This window comes from Temnothorax americanus, unplaced genomic scaffold, assembly GCF_048541705.1.
Source record: "Temnothorax americanus isolate GAGA-0224 unplaced genomic scaffold, ASM4854170v1 Scaffold37, whole genome shotgun sequence".
In the NCBI taxonomy this organism is placed as follows: Eukaryota; Metazoa; Arthropoda; class Insecta; order Hymenoptera; family Formicidae; genus Temnothorax; species Temnothorax americanus.
This window is the reverse complement of record NW_027509515.1, coordinates 527,325-550,006: the sequence shown is the minus strand read 5'-3', so window position 1 is coordinate 550,006 and position 22,682 is coordinate 527,325. Positions and strand designations below refer to the sequence as shown.

At 32.6% G+C, this 22,682-nt stretch overlaps 1 protein-coding gene across 1 annotated transcript; it reads right to left on the bottom strand.

The window, feature by feature from the left end:
- Positions 1 to 6,965: 6,965 nt before the first annotated feature.
- LOC143901893 (putative fatty acyl-CoA reductase CG8306) lies at positions 6,966 to 11,359 on the bottom strand. The gene is made up of 7 exons (XM_077414529.1): positions 10,805 to 11,359; positions 9,409 to 9,660; positions 9,021 to 9,270; positions 8,746 to 8,938; positions 8,391 to 8,630; positions 8,049 to 8,306; positions 6,966 to 7,968 (listed from the first exon to the last, which is right to left on the bottom strand). The coding sequence occupies exons 1-7, from the start codon at positions 10,994 to 10,996 to the stop codon at positions 7,830 to 7,832; spliced, it is 1,524 nt and encodes a 507-aa protein (XP_077270655.1). The 5' UTR covers positions 10,997 to 11,359; the 3' UTR covers positions 6,966 to 7,829.
- Positions 11,360 to 22,682: the final 11,323 nt, after the last annotated feature.

The window sequence follows — 22,682 nt, the reverse complement described above, 5'->3', positions numbered from 1 at the left end:
AGTGTTTCTCTAATTTTTGAGGAGTTTATTATAACAAAATATAATAACAGATTGACTATAAAACTATGCAGAATTTGCTGTTTTGTATAAGTGATGTATTCCATTTAAATGTTTAATGAAATAACAAATTTTGTTCGGTTTCTGCCCACAATCTGCTATTAGATTAATTATAGGTATAAACTTTGCCGGTAAAACGCGAGTTTAACGTGAACACAGATGATATTAGTTGCTCTGTTGTGATATTATACTAAAAAACAAATTGTGTCAGGCACTAGTTCAGTCATCGGCCACTTGGTGCCTATCACCTAATATCTTTACGATTATTTAGTTGCAAGAGTGACATATTACACTTATATATTAGAATTTATAATATTCTCATAAAAAATCTTGCAAATAACTTTAATTCTTCAATGTTAAGTAGGATTTATTATTAAGTTTACTCTCACTTGTTAGCCCCATTTCGAAAAAATAAAATTAATAATACAAAAAGCTTCTCCAGTTCTTGATAGTGATTGTTTTTGGTATGATTCTAATATAAAGATAGGGCATAGATGGATACTTTGGATCCTAAGACAGTGTTCATAGTTCGATCTGGTGTATGCATTTATCAAGATCGTTTCCGTCTAATTGAAAATCAGAAATGCTCTAACAATAAGAGCATTATTTCATTGGGAGAGGGGATGGCACTTTAAAACTGCCACACAATTTTTACGGTCTTAAGAATATAAGATCAAACCTGTGAATATTGTGCCTAAGGATCCGATAATCTCTCTGATACTGGTCTCGAAAGCGTATTTAATACCTTTACATCAAGCCCCTGCCACTAGTGCCACTCTATATCAACAATCTTGCCCTACTTAAAATTTCAGAGATATGCAAAAATTTGAAAAGTATGTATATATATAGTATACGTATATAGTGTATACATACATGATTGTCAAGATTATGGATAAATTGCATATATCTAATACAAATTTTTCTTAGAATTGGGTCTATATAATTGTCTTAACATAGACAACGAAGGATTTTCGTATCTCGAGAGGCTAAATAATTTGGAACATTTAAACCTTATTTATACAGTTATAAGAACTGAACGTCTTTGCAAAATACTGCAAAATAATCAATAGATGCGTGAGTTACATTCGTGGTATATAACGCAGTTCTAACAGAATTGAGAAATTCGTGTCGTGACTTGGAAGTATAATATCTTCACTAAATGCAGATACTTTTACATCTCAGGGTATTAAAGCTCTCGCTAACTGTAAGACTTTACGCAAAGTGAACCTTGATCGGTAAGTGTGTGTGTGCTACATTTTTTTTTTTTTAAATACATATTACTGTATTCTTTATTGAAATTTGTTTGCTTCTTTTGCGAGCATCTTGAAAAAGTTACATGAATTTTCTCTTTGCAATTAAAATATATCTCGAGAGGCTAAATAATTTGGAACATTTAAACCTTATTTATACAGTTATAAGAACTGAACGTCTTTGCAAAATACTGCAAAATAATCAATAGATGCGTGAGTTACATTCGTGGTATATAACGCAGTTCTAACAGAATTGAGAAATTCGTGTCGTGACTTGGAAGTATAATATCTTCACTAAATGCAGATACTTTTACATCTCAGGGTATTAAAGCTCTCGCTAACTGTAAGAATTTACGCAAAGTGAACCTTGATCGGTAAGTGTGTGTGTGCTACATTTTTTTTTTTAAATACATATTACTGTATTCTTTATTGAAATTTGTTTGCTTCTTTTGCGAGCATCTTGAAAAAGTTACATGAATTTTCTCTTTGCAATTAAAATATACTGTACTAATTATATGATTTTTGTTACAGATTCAAATATTCAGATAGTGACGATAATATTGACAGCATATTTAGATTACTTTCCTCTTATCAAAACTTGCAAGAAGTTTATTTGTTCGCTGCTGTCCTCACTAATCACCGGTTGGAATTATTAGCGCAGTGCAAAAATTTGAAAACGTTATATCTTTGCGAAACGAAACTTGATATATCTGATAATTATTCCGTTATTTTGAAACAATATCCTGAACTGCAGGAGTTTTATCTCAGGTGCTGTGATAAGTGATCAATTGGTTAATCATTGGAAGGAAAAATATCCGCATGTGTCCGTCTACATAAGCGACGTGCATTGATCTCCGTCGTGTTTGATCTCGAGTGTCCTCAATCGCAATGCTGCTTGATCTCGTCCGAACTTTACCACCACAGTTCAATATATGTATATATTGATTGCGCCTTACATATAGATATATTCTGTAAATGAGAATGCAACAATTACAACTACACTTTACTCCTGCACATTAGGCTAAATAAATTTGAGTTTATTTTATTACAAAGACTGCGCATAGTTCATTAAGGAATCGAATGAGTAAATATAGATTGCTTGCAATGTGTTCGAAAGTGGACCGCGCGCGCGAGCGAGGACACGAACCGCGGATAGGAAGAGACAGTCAAAGAGCAGAGTTGACGGACAAGCACAGTTTATTGGTCTATTTACACTATTTACACAAGCTGTATCGCAATTATGAGGCTGGAAGCGATCGTGTCGCGAAAGCGCCGATGCAGGCAGTGCGAATGATTAAGCGAGCGAAAGAGCAAGCAACTCTAACTACTAAGGCGCACGCGAAAGAAAAGGAGCGAGCAACTCGAAATATATTGACAGCGGCAACTCGGAAAGCAGAGCGCGACTGACCCTGTTGCCAGGGTCGCGCGTCCTTTTAAACTCTCGGGGGCTTCTCGCAAATTCGAGACTTCTCCAACACACGAGTCACCGAGAGAAGTCCCCGAGAGATCCGTGATCGACAATTATAAACAGAGGAAACAAAGCGAACACGCAAAGATCATTCGCTCGGCAATGCCTCGGTTTCCTTGTTTACTCGTTAGGTCGTCACGGCGTTACGGCGATAAAGCACGCTCGAGTCTCGGTACTCGCAATTACGGTGCTGACATGTAATTTATTATTTCGACTCCGATATCGATGTGAACTTTTAAGCAATCTTAAACACAATGTTTTAGTTAAATGTAGTCTAGTCTAGTCGCATGCATTCTAATTAGTTTAGTACTAATAAAGCCTAGGGATATGGTTTAGGTTTATTGTGTGTTTTAAGAATATAATCATTGAATCAGTAACGTTGACTATTTTTTTTACGAACGCTGTCTTTATTTTTTAAACATTAGTTACAGTAAATGGGGAACAGTGTAATAAATTTAAAAAATTCGAAAAATTTCCGGATAAGTCGAATAGTCGATTCTGTCGAGAGCAGATTTTGAAAGTATTCCCTACAAATTTTGTCGATTAGATGCTAGCAAAAATATATCACAATCTGCTGACAATGGCAAATGGACTACAGAAAATTGAGCCAAATCCGCTGTTTCGTAACCATTTGAATGATTTATTTTTCATTTAAATGTTTGTAAAATGACAAATTCTGTTCAAATCTGCTATGATTATACTGGCAAATTGCCAGCACAAGGCACAAGGTTTAATGCGGACAAAGATGATACCAGATTTTTTGCAATATCTGAGAAAATCTGCTGCCAATCTGTTGTATTGCGAGTGTTTTACTTACTGGGCAATTATTGCTATTAAATATATCTCTATTATAACTCGTATCTGGTTTTTAATCAACCCTACATATGCTAAATAATAAGGTAAGGTGCAATAATTCGATGGGTCATAATATACCTGACTATCAGCGTGAAAAAATGCAAAATGAAATGAAAAGAGAAAACTAGTTACTTCTTATTCTTCTCGTTATAGATACAGTTTAATATTTCGATGAACTGCATACGTGTTGATTATGAAAGACCAGAGCTGATAATTGCTACTGCGACTCAGCGAATTTTAATGGACCTTACTGTACAACTCGTTCAAATATGCAAGTTTCAAATATATAAAAATATTCAAATATATAAATCAAATTTAATACATATTTATAAATCATAGTTTACAACTATGTTTACTACAAGTTACTGACCTTTATAAAAACTTTTTATTTAAGTTCGAAGTGAATTAAATTAAGTATTTAATATTTGTCATCTTTTGTGTGTGTGTGTGTGTGTGTGTGTGTGTGTTACGTTATCTCAACAGATCGTCGATCGAATTCAATACCAAGATATCTTTAAATAGCAGAATTTAGAAATATTTCAAATTTAAATTTAACTTTTTTAAATAAAAAGTTTTTATAAAGGTCAGTTGTTATTTTTAAGGACTAATAAGAGCATAGGGAAGAAAATTTGCTCACGCGCGGGCACGGCGGGCATGATAAATGCCACTTTAATTGTCAAATAAATTATACTAACATCGCTATATAATTGAACGTAAATAAATAAAAAAATCCAACCGGCTTTGATTCTCCTTTAGATTGCGATGTCTATCTGGTTATAACAGATAGTTTGATATTTATATATATTTATATATAACTCTGTTTTTATATTACTGGAAATTCATTTTGTGCATAGCAACATCATGCTACTCTTCTTTAAAAAATTTATTTTGTGAGTTATTGTAGTGCTTTCCAAAGAAGAAAAGATGAGTAAATATGTAAAAATGTAGAGCATTGTATCGATCAATTATCTCAAACATTTGATTGCGATTTCCCGAATTTCTTCACAGTTGGAAGCTTAAATTAAGAAAATACAGCAATACATTTGCATAGTTTATGTAAAGAGTTAAATTGTATCCATCTCACTAAACGATCTAAAACTATTGCTCTTATTTACGTGCATTCTTTTCCTTACAGATATAGCAAGAATATATTTATTTACATTATTTTTCTATTCATTTTCTGATCCTCGGCTTGTAGTTTAAAATTTACAGTATATATTTTATTAACTTTAACATATCAATTTTTACATACGTACTACATACCATATATTATTTTTAACTTAGCAGTTTCATAATTCTATAACTCTGCTTCAACATAACTAGAGTATAGAGACTACATTTCTTCATTTTCTATACTAATACTTTACTTTACGTCACACCCTGCTTGCAATGCTTTAAACCTCTGTCCTTTGATAACTCGTTCTAATTATATGTGTTTCCATATCTATCCCCTTACATTCCCAATATTGTTCCTTCACACCTATAAAATTCATGTATTTGTGTATTATTAGTTCTAATCATTTTACATTCCTTTAATAGTTTAATACATGTAACATATTTTCTATTGCGTCCTTACTCTAAATGTTCTGTCACCCTGTTCTCTCCAATCTTGGTTTCCTTTTATCTCATCTCTACATCTATAACATCTGGCTATTAAAGAACCCCGCACGATTCTTATAAGAAAAACATTTTCGGTCAATTTTTACTTGAATTTGTATGATATGTTGTAGTTCTTGTGTTCCTGATAAAAAATCTCAAATTTCATCAACTTTCTTTGATTAGTTTCTGGAAAAAAAAACAAGTTATATAGGCATTTAAAAATGTTTATAAATCAAGGGTCCTTTTCTATCTAATTCCTCCCTTTCACATATTTCCTTCCAAGTATTTTGTTCATCACTTTCTTAAATTCTGATTCGTTTTTTGCCAACAAAATTACATCGTTTGTATATATGTTATAGTCAAAGCTGAAACGCGGGCATTCCTAGGATTGACTAGTCAATCCTGGGGAACGACCAAGCGTCTTGGTCAAAGCCCGAAATAAGTTTTGCGTTTCGGCTTTTAACTAGTCAATCTTAGGAATAACTAATACGGCTGGCCAAAGTTAGAAACTAAGAAAAATCACTTCGGATTTTGACTAATCAATCCTAGGAATAACTAATACGGCTGGTCAAAGTTAGAAACTAAAAAAAAATCACTTCGGACTTTGACCAGTCAATCCTAGATGTGGCTTAATTCGGACTGTGTGACTGTTAACAAACAAAATCAAGATTTTTTTTACTAAATTAAGTTTTTATTGTTAACATAATGTAGCTTTTTATTTAGTCGGGGGTCATTGTTTGTTAAAAAGTTATTAACAAAAAAAGTTTAGAAAATATAGCAGCTAAATTGAGTATTAGAAGGCATAAATGACTAATATATATGTCGAAATAGTTCACGCATACACTTTTTTTTGTTTAATTTTTGTTTAGTTTTGTTTAGTTTAGTAACGCGTTTTAAACACTTAAATACTTTTAAAGCGCGTCATTAATCTACGCGCTTTAAAAGTATTTAACTGTTTAAAGCGCTTTAAACCAATATTTTACCAAAGCTACATTATGTTAACAATAAGAACTTAATTTAGTAAAAAAAATCTTGATTTTATTTGTTAACAGTCACACAGTCCGAATGAAGCCACACCTAGAATTGACTAGTCAAAGTCCGAAGTGATTTTTCTTAGTTTCTAACTTTGACCAGCCGTATTAGTTATTCCTAGGATTGACTAGTCAAAAGCCGAAACGCAAAACTTATTTCGGGCTTTGACTAAGACGCTTGGTCGTTTCCCAGAATTGACTAGTCAATCCTAGGAATGCCCGCGTTACGGGCTTTGACTATAACATATATGTAAATGTTCAAAAATTTTCTTTTACCTTTTACTATTTCTTCTGTATGTTCATTCCTCATTTCTTCCTCCATCACATCAGATCCCTTTTTCAATCCAAAATTCTTCCAAAATTTCCTGTCTCCTATTTTGATTATAATTTTTTTTCTTTGCATATTTTCATTATTTTTTATCTTAAATTATCTATTAACCTTATTTTTCTTATCGTCTCATTTACATAACTGTGTCCTGTTTCAATCAAAATGCAAAAAGTAAAAAATATTTCCTCCTTTCTTCCTCAATTCTTTATTTACTACACAATTCAAAACATATATCGTTAAAATGTTTGCACATATTTTATACGTATTAAACCGTCAAAGTATTCATCAACGTAATCCTTCTACAATTTTTTAAAACAAAGAAGCAAAGCAAGAATATAAAAATATGATACTATGAGTAACAGTATAAGAAAATGACGCTCACATTAATTATAAATTTTATTAACAATGTGTTCGCATAATAAACTTGTAACAGACTTGTGTAATAAAATCTTACAATACTATAATAATGAAGTGTTTGAACTTTATTATTATTCATACCCATTACCTAGTCCATTAAAATTCAAATAAAAAATTTATATGGCATTGAGATACGGCCAAAGTACTCCAATCCTAAAAATTCCAATGGGACGGAAACGAAATGTGCGCGCTAATAACTAATACTGATATTAGAAATTTGATGAAATCTTAATTTTTGCATTGTAAAATTTCATTATTATTATTTAACAAACTGCAAATGGATGTTCGCAGTTGATCAATTAGTTCAGATTCAATATTTATAGTAAAAAAAATTATTATAAATATTAATAGTATAAATTGAAATATATACATAGGCACGAAGTACCCGAAGACATGATTGTGTGTACGAGTATATGTGTGTGTGTGTGTGTGTGTGTGTGTATTACAATTATTTTATTTACACACATACACGCAAGTAAACCAGTGTTTTGTAATATTCATATTCAAATCATATTATCTTTTTAACTGAAGTAAAACTCTATATTATACACCTATCATGTATTACCCTTAGGATGCTTTAAAACGCCTAAATTGTACTATAATCGTGAATACTTATAGCATATCCAAATTATTTAATATGAGTTATAAAAGTATCTCATATTTTCGTTATGATATAAAAAAATCCAGATATAAAGAGTATATAACATACGTATGTGCATATACTGCGTATAAAAAATTAATTTTATGTATAAATTCTGTATATGAATAATTGAGAAAAGTAGCATTATGTTTATAGATTATTAGATTTAAATAAAGTATTATATTTATAATTGATCGAAAAGCAAATATGTTATTGGTACCACTAAACCAGTTTTTGTCCACGTTGTAGCGAATAAAACTTTAACCAGCCACCAGATCAAACCTAACAGAGAAGCTTGCAAGCCTAGATGAGCAATCATAAGTCTGGAACAAAAATGTACATCAATGACAACAAAGTCATTAACGTCGACTATTCATATAATCACATAATCAAATATACGTACATTTTATCTTTGGAGCGTGCTTTCGGTAAAGATTTCGGAGATTCGTTATGAAGATACGTTCTGACACCTTGTATCAAATCTGTAAAATAGTCGTTCCAGACTAACGATCTAATGTCGAGTATAAATATTTTTTGATCTTCTGGCGACAACGATTCATGCAATTGCAGCAAACGCGGATTGTTAAATCTCCATTCTTGAAAGATAAATTTTTCAAGGCGCCCCAACGATTTATTAACGTTTGTATGCAAACGAACCAGACTGAAAAAAAAATAAAGAATATTTCAATTGTTCAACAGGAACTTTGTGGCAAATCAGTGTTTTAGGTAAAATATTCGACCCTACATAGGACGGCCTCCGCATAATCTTGTGATTGCATCCAAAATGTAAGCGGGAATAAAATGAACAAAGATGGCCGAGATTCTAAATAAGAAGAGCGACGGTAGAAACTTGAGATACGGATACCAAACGGCGCTTCGTAACGGATACTTGTGTAAATAGGTGTTAATGTCCTTTTCTACGAGCTCCCACTTGAAAGCTTTACACGTGCTAGATGTGCAGTGGTACACCTTTAATCCTTTGTCGCTAAAATCACAGATTATATCAGAAAAGATAAATATTATAATTCAAAGGAAGCGCGTGTGTTTTTCTATAAAGTAAAATATATAGAATCAAATTTCTTTTTTATCTTCAAAATTACCTGTCACGATCGACATTGTAACCTGCGACAATCAGACTGTTTACTACTATATCTACTGGAATGTAATCGTAAACGAGATGCTTTGCAGCTGGCAACCTTCTCACAATGCCCTTACTAGCGCCTAATATAAAACCTTGCGGTCCGTTCTTCGATATTGTCCATCCGGGAACTGGCTCTTTCCACGCTCCTATTACTAAATATGTAAAATTGTTTGAAGTATAGTCACATGTATACTAATGATCAGATAACTGTGTCGTAATTAAACGTAAACTCACTCATCGAAGGACGAACGATAGTCGATGGCAGGCCTCCATTTACTACTTCGTGCTCGGCCAAATGTTTGGTGAACGTATAAGGATTTGGATGATCGTTTAATATTTCTGGCGTTTTGGAATTTAAAGTAGCGTCATCCAGACTATCGATCAGCTTGAGAAATGAATTCACGTCCGCTGGCGCAGGATACACTATCTCATCGACATCGTGCAACACTGAATTAACGTACGCACTAGAGACATGAACTAGCGCCTAAAATGGCAAATGTTGAACAAAAAAAATTGTAAAATAAAAATAAATAATTGTGCATAAAAATAAATAAATATGCATAAAAAATATAGAGGTAAGTTAATTACGTAAATTAATTATCTCTTTAAAATACCGGTTTACCTTGAAATCCTTGATCTCTCGGCAGAGCTGAACAATCCTGCGAGTTCCTAACAAATTAATATTTGTCGTGCTTCTTAGATCAGCTTCAAAGTCCAACGTAGCGGCTGAATGGAAAACTACTTCCACTTTATTTATCAAGGTTGTTCGATCTTGCGAGGACAATCCCAAATTTTCTTCCCCTACGTCCCCAACAACTGCGATCAGTTTCTTAAATAAATCGGTTTGCTTCTCCTCCTTTAATCTGTTAAAGACCTGCGTGAAAACAAATATAACTCAGTAAACAAATTGTAGACAATATGCCAACAGATAGAAAATTTGATCAAAAATTTCTAGCAAATTTGCATCAATTCGGTTCGTACTAAGCTCATGTTTCACTGGCAAAGCCAGCTGATATAATTTGGCAGCAAATTGATGACAGAAATGTCAAACACAAATTCTGCTTTGCTATAACGTCAAACTATGGCTCGGTTTCGATATTCACAGTTTTGAAAATCTGTAACATATTACTATAGATTTTCAGCACTGGTAGTGAATATTGGAATGTAACAAATATATTAAAATCTGCTTAATGTCTGCTATTAATCCGTTATTTCATTCAATCGGTAGATATTTCATTGACAAACTGTTACATTTCTGTCAGCATTTTGCCAACAGCAGAATAGTTTGGCTAGCCAAATCTGTCACAAACAGATTTTTAAAGTGCCTACTGCAAATTTTGTTATATATGGCTGGGTTTCAATATTCACAGTTTTGAAAATCTGTAACATACTATAGATTTTCAGCACTGGTAGTGAATATCGGAATGTAGCCTGTGTAACAAATATATCAAAATCTGCTTAATGTCTGCTATTAATCTGTTATTTCATTCAATCTGTATTTCATTGACAAACTGTTATGTTTCTGTCAGCATTTTGCCAACAGCAGAATAGTGTTTGGCTAGCCAAATCTGTCACGAACAAATTTTGAAAGTGCCTACTGCAAATTTTGTCAATAGAATGTCAGAAATATAACAGAAGCTGTTAACCGAACATAAATTGTGGCAGCAGATTGACTGCAGAAACTGCAGAGCAGAATCTACTATTTTGTAGAATGTATTCTATTAAAATGTTTAGGAAATAACAATTCGGTTTCTGCCGACAATTAATCTGCTGTCAAATTATATCGGCAGAGTTTAATGCAGACACAGATGAGACCGGATGTTGCAAGAAAATCTGCTGCCAATCTGTCGTCATACTGCAGTTTGCTTATATTTTGTACGTCCCTATGTCCCTTTTTCGTAGTCTTTTTGGAAAGTTCATAACAGACATTTCGTAGAAATCTGTTCTTTCGACAGCTTGGCTGGGGGAATATAGGAGAACCGGATTCCACGGACGAGGTCTCGTGGTGCGCTACTTACTGAGTTTTTCGTCAATTCCTCCAATCTCTCCGCGATCTGCTTTCCCTTCTTCGGCCGCATCAGCAGGTAAATGTTCTTGATGTCCGGGCAGCATCGTAGGAGCTTCTCTATCAGGCAGACGCCGACGAAACCGGTGCCGCCGGTGATAAATACGTTCTTACCGTTGTAAAAGTCCGTTACGTGCGATGCCATCGTTAACGGTTTCACACGTTGATTACTTAACCAGCACGGCAGGAGCGATTCCGTTGACGACGAGGAGTCAGCTTCTCACAGTCAGGAACGAACGATTCGATCGAATCTCAACCAACTCAACTTACTCAACGGCTCAACACTCGCACTCTACTCGGAGCGAACGAGAAGCAGCGAGTGGCACCGCGTGCAATACAAACAACACGACAATCGATTATGCCAATGCCGTTGCCACAGTATATACTGCACAGTATATACTGTGCCGTTGCCGTTACGCGTCGACTGCTCTGCGCCGCGACTCCGGTGAACGACTCCAAGAGTCCAACTCTCAACTCTCCAACCAGTCCAGAGTCCAGGCTGGCAGCGGAGTGGTGCGGAGTGGTATGCTCCAGCCAGTCCAGTCGACGTGCCACGCTGCAATCTGCGCCCGCGCCTTCGCGCATGGAGCGGGAATGCGGGAAACACAGAGAAATCATTAGTTCAAGAGCTTTTATTTTTTATTCACGTCTATTTCGTTTAATGGAGATTATATACTTTATAATCTCGGCTTAACTTACTTTTTATCTCTTTCTGGTTCCAAGAATTAGAAAAAAAAAAAGATAAAAAGTATAAATTAAACCGAGATTATAGTAAAATCTACGTTGGTAGAAAATGGATATTTATAGGACGACTTCGATCAAATTACTCCGATTAACTTAATCGGATGATTAATTTACCAAATAATACGCAATTTATTTTATTAATAATTAAGATTGTTAATTTTTTGTTGTTTATATGTCTATATATACCATAATTTTTTTTTCTATATGATATTAAATCGCAAGAAACTATAAATCATTTTATCCGCATGTTAATACAAGTAGGCCGGGTATTCAAATAATAGGCGGGTATTCAAATAAGTTAAAGTTTAACGGTTTGACAGGTTATGTCGGGTTAAAGTCGGATAAAAAGTTAATTTTTAAACTTTTAACCCAAAAATTAACGTGATAGGTTAATGAGTCACTTATGTATTTTGCATAACCTTAAATAGTAGCGCGCCCAAAGTTAATTAATTAACTTTTTACTCGACTTTAACCCGACATAATTAACCTGTCAAACCGTTAAACTTTAACTTATTTGAATATCCCTAATAAGTTAGAGTTTAACGGTTTGACGGGTTATGTCGGGTTAAAATCGGGTAAAAAGTTAATTTTTAAACTTTTAACCCAAAGATTAATGTGACAGATTAATGAGTCACTTATGTATTTTGCATAACCTTAAAGAGTAGCGCGCCCAAAGTTAATTAATTAACTTTTTACTCGACTTTAACCCGACATAATTAACCTGTCAAACCGTTAAACTTTAACTTATTTGAATATCCCTAATAAGTTAGAGTTTAACGGTTTGACGGGTTATGTCGGGTTAAAATCGGGTAAAAAGTTAATTTTTAAACTTTTAACCCAAAGATTAATGTGACAGATTAATGAGTCACTTATGTATTTTGCATAACCTTAAAGAGTAGCGCGCCCAAAATTAACTTTTTACTCGACTTTAACCCGACATAACCTGTCAAACCGTTAAACTTTAACTTATTTGAATACCCCTAGTTATAATCGTCGATCAATTTAACTGCGGCAAAATTATATTTTACAGCAAAATTTTCAACTATACAATTTATTTATAATCTAAAATCTTTTTTTCTATATATTAAAGAGACTACATATATACAGTATATGTACATACATCTAGGACGAAAACCCAGACAGCACACAATATCCTATAGATGTCCATATTATGTCCAGAATGCCCATGGACGTTATATGAATATTTATAGGATATTGGTGCTATCGGGGAAAAAGTATAGAGTAATTTTTTACCATTTTTTTAGTAAAAAATTTTTTTAATTAAAAAATTGTTATATTATACATCTTAAATTATATACTTTTATCTACAAATTAATTGTAAGTTTTATTTAAAAATTAATAAAATTAAGGATGTGTGTGTGGCAACCATTTTCATGAGGCGGTTTTTTCTAAAACAGCTTCCGCGATAACCGGAATATCTTTTTAATTTTTCTCTGAAACAAAAATAAATTTTTTTTCTCAAAAACATGAAAAAACAGTGTTTAGCAAAAAATCATCTATACATCTATATCGCCGTTTTGTAAAAAATCAATATTATTAAAATCTGTTTATATTGCATTGGGTTTGAAAAACGTTTAATAAGGAAACGTTTTATAAGGAATCAGAAAAAGATCTTATTAGGTTTTATACGATTAATTGAAACAAAAGTACTTGAATATGCTTCTTACTTCATATAATTAAATATAGATATCTGTATCAGAATAGTCATTAAAAACACATAACTAAGAGACAGCGCTTTGAGAAGCATTTTCCATTTTAATTGGTGGTTGTAAACTACAATTAACTTTAATTAACTATAGAATTAATTAGATTTAACTGGGATAAAAAAAATTAAAATTTTAAATAATTGAGTTAATCAAGGTAGAAATAAAAGAAATGTGTTTCCTTTATACATTTTCTTTCTGTATTATAGAATTTCGTGCAAACCCGTCTTTGATCCATTTAATCTAAAAACGTTAAAAAATACCATTTGACAAAAAGAAACACATCATATATAGCTTCGCATACGAGTTTGTTATACAATCAGCGATTCTAGGGTTATACGGATTTGAATATAAATTTTCGTATTAAAAAATAAAGTGTTAATTTCAATTTTTGCTTTTTCTTTTGATTCTATTAACATACTTAATTAGAAATATATTTTTAAAACTTAAAATTTGAAGAAATTGCAAAAAATATTTTAAAATTTTTAACATTGATCAGCTGAAACATGTAATCCAATAAAGAAAATATATGATAAAGTATACTGCAGTATTGGTCAAAATTGCATCACTTATATCTTATATAAAGAAAGACGTACATAAATGTTATAAAATTTTGTTTTAGTGCTGTTATTTTATACTTTGATAGGAATACTTTAAGAAAAATAAAGATCTTAATAATTTTAATTGACGTTGAATATTTTTTGTCAATAATAATTATTTATCGTCAACGAGATCATTAAGATCTTTGTTTTTTTTTCTTAAAATACTCCTATAATCAAAGTATAAAATAACAGTACTCTAAAATAACATTTTATAACGTTTATGTACATTTTTCTTCATTAAAGTAACGACTTCTTTTTCCATAAGCGATTCAAAACTTTTGATCGGTACTGGTATATATATATTAACTATAAAAAAATTGATATTAAAAGTATATAAAATTTAATAAAAATTCGGTCAAATAATTTTTAATTTCAAAAATTTCAGTACCGGCTTCCAAAGAGATCGGTAACAAAAAATTACACATTTTATGGCACTCCCCGGAAAATTCAACCCCTATTTCATATACGTTTGGTAAAAATTCGGTCCATTGGTTTCCGAGATCATAGCGAACAAAAAAAAATGCAAACCCTGTTGCTTCATAATAATAGTATAGATAATTAATTACATCAAATTACATTAAAAATACGTTCAAGACTTTATAATAATTACTATTCAAATTAATTACGATATTCTCATGTAAATTGATTTCTCACTAAATTTTTCGTAATTTTTAAAGAAGTCTTATAATGCTATTATTGCATGTTCAGCAATAACCGATTGAAATTTATCTAAGCCGTTATTCTGCTGATCGTCGTAATCCTGAGATTTCGCAAACCTTCATCGTGGAAGTCACGCGTCCGAGATGTTAAAGCATTTATGTCATTTATTCATACACGTTAATGTGTACTTGCTAGTCAATCGCGGCGTTCGGTCATTCTGTTGAAAGTGCTCGGTCTAAGATAAATAATGAGGTGCAAAATCTTTAAGTCGCGGACAATCTTTGCGATTCTCACAACGCACGATAGAGCTCATTTCTTCGAATAACTGAAAAAAAAGTTACTTACTACGCCGCAATCTAAAGTACGTCTCAGGTCAGTTTTACTTTGCGCTGCGAAGCATTTGCATGCGCAGCAATTTTCACTTCTTGCGTGCATTCGCAATACACGGAAGTGAAACGTAGGTATAAATCGAATTTACGACGGTGCACTTCTCATTAGCACTTTTTGCGATATGTGAAAAGTAAAAACATTATTTATTCAGCGTCTTTGTAAATAACACGAGCCCTCCGATAAACGGCATGTTCTTGCGGTGACGCACACATTATAAAATTTATATATCTCTTGATATTTTTATTTTAAAGCTTAATCTACATTATTCGACACAAATGTCATTACCTTGCATACATTATTTTCCAGATATGTTTTAAAAATATCTTTTGCATCTTGCTTTTTATTTCACGAAAAGACATATTTGTATCTGCATTATTAAGAGCAGTTTTATTATTTTTGTAATTTTTGTGCAATGGACTCACGATGGACCCGACACTCGCCAATAACATTTTCCGTGTTTTATTAAATTCTGTTGTATATTCAAGATCTTGAAGTTCCAAGAAAAAAGGTAACCGCGACTGCAATCAGACACTTTCACATTTAATAGCAGGGAATTGACTACTTTCGCCGTGATATATAACAGCGAGGTATTGACTGTAAAAGTATCATGTCGCTTTAAACCGGTAGATCGCTATACGATTTAACACAGAAACCTGATGAATTATTAAAGCTGCGCGATTATAAGTTCAAGGATTCTTGAACTTATTGTTGCGGAGAAAAACGATGTGACGATTAACATAATTATCTCGTAATAATGAAATGGTGTCATATCGATCTCACTTTACATGATTTATAACTCGCATGAGAATTCAGGACATAATTTTACGTGCCATGTAATACAAAAATCAGAATTATACCTACACGTATATATATGTGCATGTACAACATACAAACACGGCGTATAAAATTATATATAGAATTCTATATTAAAATAAAAGAAATAAAATATAGGAGATTGATATATAAACGTTGTAAAAAATTTCAGGTTGATTTATCGTTTAGATTTAAACACAAACCCAACCATTTGCATTTTTAAATATTAACTCTAAGCAATCTTGTAATTTGCATCCGATTTTAGGATATACAAATCCCGAATGTAAGACGATAGCTAAAATTAAAACTTGACTCTAGCTTGCAGAATACACGTATTAATATAGTATTAACTTTAATTACTTATTTTAATTATTTTAATTAGTTCAATTTAATTAATTCAATTTTAACTGTTTTGTTTGAATTATGTAATTATAATTGTCTCACCATCTGGTGAGTCAAGTTTTTCCTCTTAATCACATAAATATCTTGCACTTTGATTTGCAAACAAACAAATAACACACGCGTGAAATCGATTCGATAAGATATAATTATCTGAAGCGATAATAATTGTTTGAATGATGATTACGCTGCAGGTATACGTAAACCTGTGACGACAGAGAGATTTTAAAAACAGCATTGTACAATGATTAACATAATGCATTTCAAGATTGTGATGATGCATTGATTTATAGCTTACAAGTCGGGTACTTGATGCTGGAATGCTCGTATGTCGTGTGTCGGCTCTTTCATAACGATTTGTGACGCGAGGTACGAGTGATAATGAAGTTCGTGTTTAAAGTAAGCATTCGACCGTGGCCGACGTTATGTTTGACGTATGACAATGTACGCGAGGCAAATTGCATGCAAATAAATGCGAAATCTCTCGCAAAAACGAGGCACGTTAAAAGGATTGTACGACGTGCGCCGCTTTACCGAACGTCTAAGATAAACATACAGTTGTTTTAGTACTTAAAATGTAAAAAGTCCAGAATGGCGGATACAATATATGGCGAATGCGAACAATAAAATATCTTCGAATTCTCTAATGAAAGATTCGCGTTGACACAGTTTTAAGATTAAAAAGATATATGATCAGGATTATAAAGATATATACAATGCAACTTATATAAAAATAAAATAAAAAATATAACAACACATATGTACACATTGCTGAAAAATATGCAGTAAAATCCAAAACTCTCGGTAATTATATTTAATTATTCTTTTTATATAATTTTTTCTATCTATCTATATATATGGAGGGGTAAAAACCACAGTGGTGTAAGTCAAATTTTTAAAAATATTTTTTTGTGTGCATAAATTGCATCGCAATTTATGTATTCTACAGATTGCATTTATGCACACGAGAAAATATTTTAAAAAATTTGACTTACACCACTGCGGTTTTTATCCCTCCATATACAAATTATAAGATTATACACACACACACACACACACACAAGGGGAAAAAATATTATATATATATAATATATATTTTAAACGGGGCATATTTACAAATATCAGCCAGTAAAACATTCCTAAGACCAAGAGATTCGAGGATTTTATTTATATTTGTACCTTTTACATTTATTTACATTTATTTACCTTATACATAAATATTGTTGAAAATTTGCATTACCAAAATCGCATTACATAATCGCCATGGCACATGAAGATAACGACTGCGCGCCATATCAAACTTTTCATACTTAAAAAAAAATTTTGGATCTCTTATTAAGCAAGTATATCTTTTAACATTTAAATATATTATCATAAAATATAAAAAGATATTGCGTGATAAACAATCACAGTATTGTTTCGTTAAAGTTTAAAAACAATCTCTTTAAAGTTTAAGCAATTTCCTTTAAAATAAACTTTGCTTGTCTCTGAAATAATTATTTTTTAAATATAAAAACATGTATAAATTTACATAATTATATTTTTCTCGAGATACGATATATATATTATCCCATTGGACAAACTGGGATATGTCTGGTATCATATTATTATACACATAGAACTGCAAATTATGGCACATTCGATTTTATGGATTTCAAGTTCAGATACAACAAACTTATTAATAACATACGTGCAGTATCATTATCAACTTTGTCGTATCATGCCAGATTCGTAGAATTATCACTTTAACAATACCATCTGCAGATATATACGGACATTTATTTCGACTATTCCACCGACGAGATATTATTATCAATCCTGGATAGTCCGCAGGATAATTATAAAGATCGATATATTATCGATTGCTGATGTAATGGGATTCCTCACAAAACTTCTTTATTAATATATGTTCAAAACTTCTTAAAAGTAATTTATTCGAACTCGCAATATATGTAGAAATATATTATTTCACTTTTAATTAATAATAATTGTTTATTAATAACACTTTTCTTATTACAATGTACATTTTTTTTATTAAAATATATACCTATATGAAAATCAAAATTTAGTTTGAATAATCTTTGGCATCAATATTGTGCAGCACTAACAGCGCTAAAAAAAATAAAACATTTAAAGAACACAAGAACACGTGAGAATTATAGTATTCCATTTAAATGTTTAAAACGGTAAAACGAATATATATACCAGATTTGTTGCTCTCTGTTGCGATATCAGATTGTTACAAACTCATGAAGGATCACGCACTTTAGTTCAATTATCGGCCGCTTGGTGCCTATCACCTTGTATCTTATTTGCGATTATTTAAGTTTTTTGTAAAATTTATGTTATACATTTATATTAGAATTTCTAATATTTTAGTCGAAAATCTTGCAAATAATTGGATAAATTTAATTCTTCTCTCTCATTCAATGTTAACTAGGTTTTATTATTCAGTTTAATTTCACTATTAGCTCCATTTCGGAAAATAGTCCAGTCAAATTAGACATTTGAGCTCGGAAGTGAAGAGAGATCAGTGAAACTTTTTTAGGGTTGTTGGGGGGGGATGTAGAAAAGCTTATTTCTGAGTTGTCGGGTTAATCGGACCGATGGGTTTTTAAGGGGGTGGGGGGAATAAAAAATTTCGTTTTTTCGCAATAACTCGGCGAATTTTGATCGTACATGATTTACTAACCCCTCATTTTGTAGCTCTTTTAAAGCCCTACAATTCATTTCGTGAAGACCCTAACTTAAAATCAATATTTGTCGAGTTCTAGCCGGTGAAAGTGGGAAAAAATGTATTTTGTCGCGGTTTTTTGCGTTTATCTCGTTTCCATTAATAGATAGAAATGTGCCGCCACTGACAAAGTTTTAGGGCTTGAAGAGACCTACAAAATGAGGGGTCAGTCGTTCAGATTCGTTAAAAATTGAGCCCAGGGAAGCCTTTGGAAGTCGCGCTTTTAACGCGTGAACGATAGCATTTGAATACGCGCCGAGAGTCCCGAGCGCAATCGACTCGACACGCGCCGCCGCCGCGCCGCCGGCGACGATCGGCCACGCGTTAAAAGCGCGACTTCCAGAGGCTTCCCTGGGCTCAATTTTTAACGAATCTGAACGACTGACCCCTCATTTTGTAGGTCTCTTCAAGCCCTACAACTTTGTCAGCGACGGCACATTTCTATCTATTAATGGAAACGAGATAAACGCAAAAAACTGCGACAAAATACATTTTTTCCCACTTTCACCGGCTAGAACTCGACAAATATTGATTTTAAGTTAGGGTCTTCACGAAATGAATTGTAGGGCTTTAAAAGAGCTACAAAATGAGGGGTTAGTAAATCATGTACGGTCAAAATTCGCCGAGTTATTGCGAAAAAACGAAATATTTTATTCCCCTTCCCCCCCTTAAAAACCCATCAGTCCGATTAACACGACAACTCAGAAATAAGCTTTTCTACATCCCCCCAACAACCCTAAAAAGGTTTCACTGATCTCTCTTCACTTCCGAGCAAAAGCCTTTTTTTTGTTTAATTTGACTGGACTAAAAATGAAATTAACAAAAAGTTTCCTTAGTTCTTGATAGCAATTGTTTTGTTATGATTTTTATAACAAAAGATAAAGCACAGATAAATGCTTTGGATCCTATAAGGCAGACCCATAGACGTATATAATAGACTGCGCATTCCCATTGGAGATCTGTCGCGGAGATGTAAAGGAATGCTTGCAGTGGCACTTCCTTTTCTAATTGACGTTGGTGGGGAGAAGAAAAGGTTAGGAGAAGTGATTACGTGGTTATTGACGCCTTGAATCTTGCTGCGGGAAAAGTATCATCGTGCAATACAATACTCATAAAAATACATGTAAAAATGGTTTGGTATTCAAGAATCAGACTTTATTTATAGTGATACACAATAACAAACTCGTATATGTTTTTAATAGTTATTGGTTCATAATATAACTATTTATTATAATTAGTTCAAAATATGTAAAACGTTTAATTATAATTTTTTAAATAAAAGTATTTATAGTTCATACAAATAAAATTAGATAAGCAAAATAACTTGTTGCACATGTAATTAACGTAAAATACATGCTTTATCTATAAGATATATTATATATTAGATTCAAATATAATATCATAAATCTGCAAAAATATAAACAATAATATGTGAAAATATAATTATTGGTTTTGAAAAATAACAATTCGATTGTGAAAACTTCTTATTCGTTTTACATTTTTACTTAAAGTTTTGCCTTCGTGATATAAAAAATCTTATAGAAAAATATTTTTTCAGAATATTTTATTTAATAATTCGTTTTTATGATTATTAATAAAAGATTTTTCAATTAGAAAATTCAACTTTTCAAACATATTAAATGACAGTAATAATTTTTTAGCACAAATCATTAATTTTAGCAGCACGTTCTTTGTAGATAAAAGATGTTTTGTGCTTCGCAGTACTTTTTCTGCAGTTTTGCAAATTTTTATTACATCAGCAGATGGTGACAATAAACTTCTTCTAATTTTCATATTATATCTAACGTAGGTGCTCTGTTTTAAATTTTTTGAAGTTCAGAATAAATTATATCACTTCCAAACATTCTATACAAATATCACATTTCAACGTTTTTTTTAAACTGTTTACTACAGCACCAGCAATGTACATTACTACTTCAGAATTATATTCGTTCCAACACCAGTTATTATACGTAGCATCATGTTGAAAATTGACAAACGTCTCTGAATTTTCATTATATGTAAGCTCGGACATTTCTTGTACTTTAAACATATTTGTTTCATCTTGTAAAGTACAATTAGCTCCTTCTGGAACAATTGCATTAACATGAGTTATTATTTTTTTATAACTAGATCGAAATTGACGACAAGTTCGATTATTGTTGTTTCCTCCCATTCTTTTTATGCACGAAAAAAAGTTTCCAAATGATCCTGAGATAGCTTATATGTGAGTAAATAAGACATTACTTGTTTCATAAAAAGGAATTTTGCTAGATGTAACACGCTTTTTATACCAACAATTATTCCCCAAAATGCAGTTTTTTTAAGGCTTTTTAAAATAGAAATTTCTCTTCTCCTTTTTCTATAATATTTAGATTTATGATATAATCAATGAAGTTTTTTGCTTTCTTTTCCATTTCACTTAAATTTTCAGGAGTAATGCAATCCTGAGACTTATTTTTTCCATATTTTGTCCTGCTGTTCAAAAAATCAAAAATGTCATTTATTATTCGACAAAATTGTGAAGTTGCACGCGCTCCATTGAATGCATTAGGAAATTTCATTTCCATAAAAATAAGCGCGTCAGCTACTCTGGTACTAAGTATTTGTGCAACTAATTTTACTTTCATTTTTTCTGTATAAAAATTGATGTGTCTTCTTGTAATTTTGGGGTTCCTGCATGCAGTTTTTCTTTTTCTTGTCACTCTACTAACTTTACAATATAATGCCAATCAATGTTATTTCCTAAGAAAAGAAATAAAGATAAAGAAAAAAGAAAGCTAGTTAATTAGTAAAATGTTTTTTTTTTAATTTTAAAATATATATAGAGCATATGAAAGTATTTATGGTCTTTGTTAAAAAAAAATAATTTAGCATACTTATACACATATATCAATATAATATAATATTATATTTCAATATAATACCTTCTTTATCTTTTAATATACATCTAGCCATTGCGTTTCTTATTAATTTAAGCATATGACATGCATCAGGAATAATGACAATAGGCTCCTTAGTAACTGGATGATCAAAATAGGAATTTTTTCTATATTTTTAATATTAGCTCCAAGCTTTTTTCTGCCATACTTATATTGGTTTTTGCTCCATCGAAAGTCAAAGAACAAATGAGATATACCATTTTTCGTGCAATAATATTAAATTTTGTTTTAGAATATTTGCACGTACATCTGCAGACAAACTCTTAATAAAATAATAAGAAATTGGGGTCTTAAAATGACCATTTAAGCAAACCAGCATGAACACTAAAGCATAAGTAGCTTTCTCAGAATTATTACTATCATCAGTGCCAAGTCCCAAATCAACTCTGTGTGTGTGTGTGTGTGTGCGTGTGTGCGTGCGTGCGTGCGTGCGTGCGTGCGTGCGTGCGTGCGTGCGTGCGTGCGTGCGTGCGTGCGTGCGTGCGTGCGTGCGTGCGTGCGTGCGTGCGTGCGTGTGTGCGTGCGTGCGTGCGTGCGTGCGTGCGTGCGTGCGTGTGTGTGTGCGTGCGTGCGTGCGTGGGTGTGTGCGTGCGTGGGGGTGTGCGTGCGTGCGCGTGCGTGCGTGCGTGCGTGCGTGTGGGTGTGCGTGCGTGCGCGTGCGTGCGTGCGTGCGTGCGTGTGGGTGTGCGTGCGTGCGCGTGCGTGCGTGCGTGCGTGCGTGTGGGTGTGCGTGCGTGCGCGTGCGTGCGTGCGTGCGTGCGTGTGGGTGTGCGTGCGTGCGCGTGCGTGCGTGCGTGCGTGCGTGTGGGTGTGCGTGCGTGCG